This window comes from Tachysurus vachellii, chromosome 11 (assembly GCF_030014155.1).
Source record: "Tachysurus vachellii isolate PV-2020 chromosome 11, HZAU_Pvac_v1, whole genome shotgun sequence".
In the NCBI taxonomy this organism is placed as follows: Eukaryota; Metazoa; Chordata; class Actinopteri; order Siluriformes; family Bagridae; genus Tachysurus; species Tachysurus vachellii.
In genome coordinates this window covers 21,515,846-21,526,385 of record NC_083470.1, presented here as the reverse complement: position 1 = coordinate 21,526,385, position 10,540 = coordinate 21,515,846, and the positions used below count along the sequence as shown (strand labels likewise).

The window sequence follows — 10,540 nt, the reverse complement described above, 5'->3', positions numbered from 1 at the left end:
GTGTAATATATTAGTAAAGGGATGCATTTATAAATCATGGAGGTGGAGAGGAATAAAGCTTAATGCTCTTCTTCACCACTGAACCTCACCAGAGAGTCTTAAACCCATTGGAAATACAGGTAATATTCAGAAAGAAGAACACACACACACACACTGCAGGCTTATCTGGAGGGCACTGGGATAGGATGTAAGACAGAAGACTTACCAGAAACAGGAACAATTTCACAGTTTTTTTTTTTCCATAAAGTACTGCTCTCTTGTTGGAGCAAGACCTCTTTTTTTCTGTGTTATTTATGTGTCTGCTTCCTTTGTGTTGATGTATTTTTCTCTGGTTTGTAGCAGCCCATTAAATGTGGATGGCCAACTTATTAGTTTCTGCTGATGGAATGTAACAGGAGCGACGGCTAAAGACAGAAAGAGCACAGACTGATGAGTAAAAGGTCAACGAGAGAGGGATAGCAGCATAATGAATGGAGATTGGCATTTATAAATAGCTGAAGAGAGAGAGAGCGAAGGCGTCCTGGCAAATAAATTATGCAGCAGGACACAGAGATGTATTCGGGTGGTCAATTATGTCCATATCAGGCAAATTCACACCATGTGAATGTTTGAATCACCCTTAAATAATAACCCGCATGTTATTACATATTAATGCTTGAAAAAACACACACACAGTCGTTGCAATACATTTCCCTATTTCAGTGTTGCTTCCTGTATTGAGAAGAGAAACAGATAAAAACTGTCTAAGAATCACAAATTCAATACAGATTTTAAGGTTCATTTTAAAATCCACTTTTATTCAAACCACATTGAGAAGGTCTGAATAAAATGCAAACACAAACTACATTTTGATTGCCATACATTAAACCAGTCACCACTTCTTTTTCTAAACTGCTTAGACATTAGAACATGAATAAAACTGAGTGTTGTTAATTTGGGATAGAAATATCGGGATGGAACAGGAGAGGGTGGCAACGTGTAGAGACAGGTAGTGACATGTAACAGGCAGATTGGTGCAGCGTGTAGTATATAGAGTTCATGCCTCACAGCTCCACGCTTCCCAGTTTGACTCTAAGCTTGGGTTTATGACTGTAAATTGTTTAGTATTATTCTAATGTGGCGTAATGTGGGTTTTCACCAAGTTCTTCAGTTTATTCCCATCTCCGTACAATGCAAATAGATGAACAAGCTGCTCTAAACTGCCCCGAAGAGTGACAGTGTGAATTGTAAATGTTGCCTTGGGAGTATTCCCAACTCCTGCCCAGTGTTCCTGACATAGACATTTACAGTATTTGGCAGAAACACTCATCCAGAGCAACTTACATATATCTTATTTATACAACTGAGCAGCTGAAGGTTGAGGGCTTTGCTCAAGGGCACAGCAGTGGCAGCTTGGTGGTCCTGGTGGCTTCACAATTTGACTTGAATTTACTGACTTATTTGAATAAAAATGTGTTCTATGGTTGTCAATGCAGCTTAGAAATAATGATAAAAAAAAAAAAACCCTCCATGTTTCTAATAGAAATATATTGTTGCTGCATTGTTAGTAGAATAAATCTAGGACAATAACTCTCAGTAATCCAATGTCTTAACCACTGAGATCACAATGCCTCTAGACTCATTTACATTTCTGCCATTTCGCAGACACCCTTATCCAGAGTGACTTACTTTTGATTTCAATTTATAAAACTGATCAATTGAGGGTTAAGGGCCTTGCTCAGGGGCCCAACAGCATCAACAGGTGGACTTGGGATTCAAACCCATGACCTTCTGAACAGCAGCCCAACAGCTTAACCACTGAGCTACCACATCCCATTGTGGACCAAGCAGAGCCAAAATCCCAGAATAAAGCAATATATGAAATAAATGAAACTGTCCCCGGTCTCCTGTATGCTGGCCTGTAAATCTGACTGCTCCTATTTCAGTATCTTGAAAATTCTTTTTAAAATGTATTCCTGCCAGATAATGAGCCATCAAAGCTAATAATGGACCTTATGATAGACCTGACTTGGGCTTGGGGTATTGGGAAATTTAGAAGTCACACATATTCGCCACAATATGTCATGAAAGGCACAAAATGAATGCCTCACCAATCTATGTTTTAATTTGGTGTGACCAGCGCTTGAGTTAGCGAGTGACTCACACTGAATGGTAAATCAACTTGCTGACATATTGAGGCTTAAGATATTGATCATGCTATGAGGACAAGAGCAATGTAACACCTTTAAACTACATCTGTGGCCTAAAAAAAAAAACCTGCCATAATTTTGTAGCTGTAAGTTAAAAAGCAGACTAATAGTATCTTCAAATTATTTTTGAATGATGTTTTAAACGAAGTTATTTATCAGAGAGGCACGATTATGGAAGCTTTTATCATGCTGAACAAATTTTCTAAATCTTTCAGAAGGCTGAGAGGGTGCTACATGAAAAATGCATTCCTTCAACTCAAGTCCCCAGGAGAATGAAGGTTCACTCAAAAGGTCTAGAGTGCCCTCGATAGTGGGCTTTCAATTCAGATAACGGAAGAGAGTGGACATGCGTGTAATTCAGAGCACGTACCTTACTATTCAGTCCTGCATGCTTCTCAATGTGTAGTGCAGGAAACCCCAGCAGCGCATGATGCATAGCCAAGGCTCTGCGATTTCTCTCATTTTGTTACAGCGATGGAAATCGCAACCTACTGTAATCAATATTACGTCAAAGATATTAGTTTTAGAAATAATAACATGCCACCACAGCTTTAGTATTTACATCAACTTGAATTTACTTTAAAAAAAAAAACCTTGGTAGTCAGGTTTAGTAATTTAATACAAAACACTATTACAATATTGTGCTTAAAATACTTTTAGATTTAGGCAAATTAAAATAGTTATTTTTTTAAATATATTTAAATAAATAAATGAATAAAATAAAATTAATAAAAAATAAAAAATCTAGAGAAAGAAAGTTGACTATGAAAATCTTGCCAACTCCCAGTTTAAACAATCATGTGTTGTTTTTTTTTTATTATTTTTATAGATAATACTATTTTTGGGTCGGTGTCAAAATGATAAAGCAAATAAATAAATAAAATAAAATAATTTCCCACATTAGCATTCATACTTTAAGATGTTTTACTGGTGCTTCATTTTGGCTCCTTTATTAATCAATACTGCATAAGATCATTGATACACTTATTAGTCACTGGCTAATGGACTCTTCTGACAACGTAAGAAAAAGAATCAGTCTTGAAACTGTGTGTGTGTGTGTGTGTGTGTGTGTGTGTGTGTGTGTGTGTGTGTGTGTGTGTGTGTGTGTGTGTGTGTGTGTGTGCGAGGCTTGATGAGCTAGTTAGAGGAGAAAAGCAGAGAAGAGAAGAGAAGAGAAGAGAAGAGAAGAGAAGAGAAGAGAAGAGAAAAGAAGAGCAGAACAGAGAAGAGAAGAGCAGAGAAGAGAAGAGACAAGAAGAGAAGAGCAGAGCAAAGCAGAGAAAATAAGAGAAGAGAAAAGAAGAGAAGAACAGTAAAGAGAAGAGCAGTGCAGAGAAAAGAAGAGAAGAGAAGAGTAGAGAAGAGAAGAGCAGAGAAGAGCAGAGAAGAGAAGAGCAGAGAAAAGAAGAGAAGAGAAGAACAGAGAAGAGAAGAGAAGAGACTCTATCTCTCCAGTCCAAATATCTCCCAGCAGTCATTCATTATTCAGCACTAAGCTTTTTCTTCACCATACATATAACATCCTGCCAGTGTGCGTGAAACTATTTGCCGTCAATGCCGCTACGCTGCAATATAACTGTGGCAGCCTTTCAAACTTCTCATACGCACAAGAAAAAACAAAAAACAATACACATATCTGCGGAAAAGTGAATCTGCAGCTTAGTTGCTGACGACTAGCAAAACTGTACCATGAAGAAGCAACGTTTTTGTCATTTTTAAGAGCCCCCTGCTGTCTGTAAGGTTAAGTGCAACTGCCCCCTTTGCCCCAACCTGATTTCTGATTGCTGATTCTTTCTAACCTGGCTGTACTGTAGATAGACCAGGCTGAAGTGATTACAGACAAAACAACCTTTAGATTTTTTTGAATTCTAGTTTAAATACTGTAACTAAATCTTCACTGTCATATAGCATCTGTCCAGCACGGATTGAGAAGGTACACGTGTAATATAATTGCTGATGTATTATGATGTATATGAACAAGTCAATTACTTCCTTGACTGCTGATTTTCCAAAATGCTTTCGGAGGAAAAACTAGAATGAAAGTAACATTGTGCAATCAACGTACAAAGCACAAGAAAGGGACGACAAACGTGTATGTTTTGTGTGATTTGAGTAGAATAACTTTTCTTTAAAAAGCAAGAATAATGCTGAGTATCTTTCTTCCACTCCCTGCTATAAAGCGCAACCAAGCTGGTTTGTTTAATCCTCAAGCTTCTTCTACTGTAACAGGCTTCTCACCTTAGAAAAATGGAAATAAACAGAAATAAATGGAAAAATAAAATGGAAAAACAGAAATAAATGGCAGTCAACAGAAGCACAGGAATGAATGTACAAACATACATACATAAAACATAAATCTTCCATATTATTTTGTGCACAGTTACCATGTGAGAGAGGCTGAGATCATGCGCAGTGAGTAGGGTCATATGTCTTTATAAAGGTGAACCTCATCCATCATACACAAGAGCTACAGGAAAACTCATTAGTCATTGCAGCAGAAGCCAGGCCAAGCCTGTCACACATGTTAATACCTTAAATATACTCATGACTAAACCGAGGAGCTATGCAGAGACCCGTTACAGTAGACAGCTTTAGCTGAGAAATTAAATCAGAGTTTAACGTCTTTTATAACAGTGGGTTCAAAGTGATATGTAAATATAAATTGACTGTAAATGCAAATACAATGAAATCTCCAGTGTCAGCATTGTGTAACAGTCAGGCATTCAGAAACAGAGGCTGCTCTGGGAACAAACCCTTTTTTTTTTGCTGACTTTCTCCAACAGTTAATGAAACTATAAAATCCTTTAATAAATAACTTTGGTGGTATAAGATAAAAAAAAGTGCTTTGAGCAGTATTGCTAACTAGATTTAATGACTAAGACTAATAACTGATGAGCATTCTTCCCACAAAATCCCTTAACAGAGAATTTTTTTTTTGAGGAAGATGACCCTGAAAATTGAATTGAATTTATTTCTTCCTCAGGGAGATGAAAAGAAAAAAGAAGATCGGGAATACACTTATACTTTGTGGCTGAGTGTTTTTTTTTTTTTTTTTTTTTTTTTTTTGTAAAATGCTTTTGTTGTGTCTATGTTCAACATTGAATGCCTTTGTCGTGTCACACTCCACAGTGAGGTTTAGTTAAGGTTTTGGGCTACTGCTCAGAGTTCAAATCCTGGCACTACCCACCTGCCTCTATTATGGACCCTTGATCAACACCCTTACGTTTCATCGGCTCGCCTCAATTGTAAGTTGCTTCAGGTAAAAGCATCTGTCAAATGATTCAAACCTTCTTCTTCCACTCTTTCTGGTACTATAGGTGTTACTGTGGCAACAGGCTGAAGTGTTCAACCAAGAACATCTCCATCTCTGTCAACCAAAATCATCTCAATCTCCAGCCACAGATTCCAGCTCCACTTTTTAATTATCCTCAATCATCCCCAAGCCTGCTGTGAGATATAATCCTGGCTCTGCCTTGTGCTCTCCATCTAGTGCTCTACTTCAAGCCAATCAGAGGGTGTCCTTGTAAGGTGCCCAAATCAACTCAATTGGCTCCTCTACATTTAGAGTAGTGACTTTACTCCATTGGGGCAGTGGAGGCTCAAGTGGAACCCTTTCTGTACCGTGCTGTGATGTACAGTACATATGACATGAATAAAGGCGTCTTCTGAAGATTTCTTTCAAGGTTCTGCATGTTTGTTAAGCTCCTCACCTTAAGTTGAAGACCACCTACACTTGTGATCTTCTTCTTAGGTTAGGAGCAAGGAGTCGGACAATTGCTATAAAAGTAACTCAAAATTTTCAAATGTGAAAAATATTTATCTTAACCTCCACTTTTCCCAGGGAGGTAAAAACATCCATTTTGCCCAGGGAGGTGAGGTTGAGGTGCAGCTTTTTAAATAATGCTCTAGTTTAGTTAGACATAGGATTAAATATCGAGCACTTTGGGGGCTGGAATTGATCAATGACAGCCTCACTTTCCCAAACAAAACATTCTCTCCTATGTCTCTAAATTCTCTAATGTAGGCTACATTACATATTCTTAGCTTACATGTCGCTGTTGTAAAATAGATTATTTTGTCTTGGTGGTATTTAAGATCCACACAGAAGAATCTAAAAGTAATACATAAAGTGTAACGGAGAAATAACGAAATTTTTCAGGGGATTCAGGTTAGTAACCACTGGGTAAGTAGGTCATAGTAGGTAAACCCGAAAATAGCTTCATACACTGACAGAAACAAGCACAAGTGCATTTCCCATGTTGCACAAGAAGCTAGAACATGTTCCTCTGCTAGCATGAGTTTAACTGCATGTCAACTCATGGAAAATCTGATATTTGACATTAATTTGCCCTATTCTTTCCTGTGGGGTAAGGGCTGAATGTATTTCATAAATGATATTAATCTTTTGAAAGCCAAGTAACAGACTAGAGAGTATTAGTATTTGTTAATCCTCAAGACATTTGGTGTAACAATAGCCACAACACAAGCGCAACAGGAGGGACTAGGACTTAGCACTAGAAGAACATGTACAATAAACTAACAAATACAAATTTCACAAATAAATAAGAATGAATATACATATGAATATAAATGTGAATAGGTCTCAAGTCATCTATAGACTGAAACTGAGGCCTCTGTACAGATTAGCTGTATAAAAACGTACAGGTTAGCAGTTTAAAGCTCTAAGATATGTATGATGAGCAGTTTGGTACATGTTACATTGTCGTAATGATACGAATTAGGTTTTTGGAGTTTAAAGTGGAGTTTAAACATTTGTTTTAATTGGCTTTTAGACAGGTTTACAGTTTGACTATTGACCTATTTTTGGTACCTGGTTTTATTTAATCTACTATTTAAATGGTTTCACTGAGAAGTTACACCGGGCAAGTTTTTTGGGCTTTTTAATCATTGGACTAATTTTAAGGCTGGTACTTATTCACCTTTTTGCTAGTTTTTTTTTCTGGAGTTTGACCACTGGACGAGGTTGCAAGTGAAAAATGTAGATTTAAATGTCAAACTAACTTTACTATTTATTTAAACGTTATAACTGATGTATTTACCTTGGGGACAGCTGATCTATAATTAATGACCTGTTATTTATATTGAAGGTTAATTACTAAGTGCATGACTACTATGTGATGGTTCTGGATGGTTGGACTAGCATGAAACTTACATAGTTTCTGTTGGAGGCTCATCAGTAACCCGGTCATGCACCACATGCAGTCAGGATGAATGTAGACCTACTTTAAAAAAAGAAAAGAAAAAAGGAAAAAAAAAAAAAGATTGATTATATATGCTTCAGCCACTGTATGAGTTCTACTATTGCCATCTTCTGGCCACATTCCTCAACAATAATCCAGGCTTGCTGCCCCAACAAAACAGTTTCAGATACAGGCTAAGACAAGCGTGTTTAATACACCAGAAATAAAATTTAAGATCACATTCAGAATGATTGCATTCACATTTCTTTTGAATTATTAAATGTTTTTGACCATGTTACTACATCATATTTAATAATGTTACATAACCTTTTATGTTCATTTCAGGTTAAATACTTTTTGCACTGAACAGTAATCCATTCATTCATTCATTCATTCATCTTCTACCGCTTATCCGAACTACCTCGGGTCACGGGGAGCCTGTGCCTATCTCAGGCGTCATCGGGCATCAAGGCAGGATACACCCTGGACGGAGTGCCAACCCATCTCAGGGCACACACACACTCTCTCGTTCACTCACGCAATCAAACACTACGGACAAATTTTCAGAGATGCCAATCAACCTACCATGCATGTCTTTAGACCAGGGGAGGAAACCGGAGTACCCGGAGGAAACCCCCGAGGCACGGGGAGAACATGCAAGCTCCACACACACAAGGCGGAGGCGGGAATCAAACCCCCAACCCTGGAGGTGTGAGGCAAACGTGCTAACCACTAAGCCACCGTGCCTCCCGAACAGTAATCCACTTTTCCATATTTTTTGCTTTTATTTGTGGCTTCTGATGCCCAAAGGAATCCAAAACCATCTCAAATGCATAATCATCGAAAATCCATAATACATATTCAGAGGTTTTGAGTTAGTAACTGCAGATACAGACCATCATCTCTTTATATTGTCATCATCTTGTCTAGAGAATTAGGCACCACTGAACAGCAAATCTATAATTCGTTGTGAAAAACAAGTGATCTTTATGATTTGATTACCAACGAAGTTCTAATTATACCAGCATTGTCAATATTAACAGAACTGACAAACATCCCAGATGACCTCATGTTTCCTTGACAACAGTTAGGTGGGCAGGACATAGATGCCCAACCATTTCCTTTCTCCACCCATGGAGTCTTTTTCAAGTTAAAGTGGAGACGGATTTGTTATCGGAGATGAGCAATGGAAGGTCAAGAGCACTGGATGATACCCCTGCAGAGGGTCTACTACCCTACTCTTGCAGCCGTCGGAATCCCCTGTGAGTATTTACACTGTTACTTATTTGTACACAGAGCATGCATCGGAAATATTAATAGATAAATGTCAACGCGAATGAGAGGTTGCTGGTGATGGTTTCCATGTATTCACTGTTTGAAATAAAGGTTAACTCTAAAGCCTTTTGAGAGAAGATTTTTTTAGTTCATAAGTCCGGGGGTGCTTGCAGGTTTTCACTCCATTGATTCACCAGTATTGAATTCATCGTGGCCTTCAGTCGATTCCCAACTGTAATGAAGCTGTAGCTTCATTGAAATGAAACCCGGTGTTAGGAGGCTAAAAACCCTTCAATGATCCTAGAGGAATTTTATCACTTGGTTTTACAGCCATTTCATGACTCATTAATGAATTTTAGACAACCTTAAAGTATAATCTACTCTATGAAGCATAAAATGTTCATTATTTCCCAAGACCAATAGACAGAAAGCTAGTGAAGAAGCTCGTTCTAAATTATAAATGACTCCAAAGAGCAATGAATTAATGAAGTAATGAATTCAGATGTTTTCCTCTGCCCCGTAGCTAACATTATGTCTTTCGTGATTTTATGGAGACGCAAATGCATGCTCTCCAAATCAAGCACCTTCTACCTGATGGCCATCTCCATAGCTGACACAGCTGTCCTGGTGTTTATTGTGGTGTTGGAGCTCTCCATTAAATACCTCACAGAGGAACCCTTTTGGTCTCGGGAACCATGGTGCAGCCTGCGTGACATCTTCAATTATGGTGCCTCCAACATCTCTACATGGCTGGTGGTGGCCTTCACTGCAGAGCGTTTCCTCTCGATTACCACCTACAATCTCAGGAAGAAAGTTGGCATTCCTCATGGTACATTATGGACCATCTGCATTATCTTTGCACTTGGTCACTTGCTAGCATTGCCCTATTACTGGGCATACGTATCCATGTACAGCCCAGATCTCCAACGCTGGGTCTGCATATATAAACCCAATGCCACCACTCAGTACACACTCAGCATAGTGAGCATGCAGACAATAATCTCCTACATTTTACCCTTTGTCATTATTGGCGTCCTAAATGGCCTGACTCTGCGCCAGATCTCTCTCATTAACCGAGTCCACATAATATGTACATCAGGGCAAAAGGTGACACCGCTGCTACGTTCAAGAAAAAGGAAGTCTGTGGTGCTTTTGGTGACCGTCTCCATGACTTTCGTGTTGCTGAGCATCACACGCTCCATCACTCAGATCATCCTGCGCACTAAGGGCTGGCAATTGAATCGTGATGATTACAGTCTGAGCATAAATGTTGCAGCAGATATCGGGACCATGATCAGCCTTAGCAATGCCGCCATTAACATGTACTTATATGCATGCACGCAAACCAAATTCAGACAGGAAGTTATAACCTGTGTCAAATATTTTCTGTGGAGATGCTGCTTGGTCACAAAAGTTAAACCAGGACACACATGAGTCACTGATTGGAAAGCGGATGAGGTAAACACTCCTAGCTAGGAATTGCAAGGAATCCATCTCTCATATGAAAACACCAACACAAAAGCTCTAAGTGTTCCTCTGAAGGAGAAACCGAAGAACCCTTAAGAGTTAAGACTGCAATGCATATTAATATCTCTTCCAACAGAAGTGCAATATGATGTGTGGACAAATCGGATCAGATTTATCTTATTATACACTATATCATTGTATGTATTTTCCTATTCACTCATATGGTTCAGTTTTAGCTGTTATTGTTTCAGTATCACTGTGTTATTCTGAATTTATTGCAGCCACAGTAGCTACTGTGCTTTTTACTGATCTTTAAGTTTATAGACAACTAAAAACTACAAGTGCTTTAAAGCAAAATGTATTGTAAATATAGTAAAATAATGATTTTTGTGACATTTTCATCTGCAA

At 38.4% G+C, this 10,540-nt stretch overlaps 1 protein-coding gene across 1 annotated transcript; it reads left to right on the top strand.

The window, feature by feature from the left end:
* The first annotated feature begins 8,612 nt into the window (after window positions 1–8,612).
* On the top strand, window positions 8,613–10,110 carry LOC132853187 (neuropeptides capa receptor-like). The gene is made up of 2 exons (XM_060880690.1): window positions 8,613–8,652; window positions 9,189–10,110. Exon 2 carries the CDS (start codon window positions 9,197–9,199, stop codon window positions 10,097–10,099), a length of 903 nt encoding a protein of 300 aa, XP_060736673.1. The 5' UTR covers window positions 8,613–8,652; window positions 9,189–9,196; the 3' UTR covers window positions 10,100–10,110.
* Window positions 10,111–10,540: the final 430 nt, after the last annotated feature.

Coding starts and splice junctions, on each gene's coding strand:
- LOC132853187 (XM_060880690.1), top strand. CDS start 9,197: ATGTCTTTCGTGATTTTATGGAGACGCAAATGCATGCTCTCCAAATCA.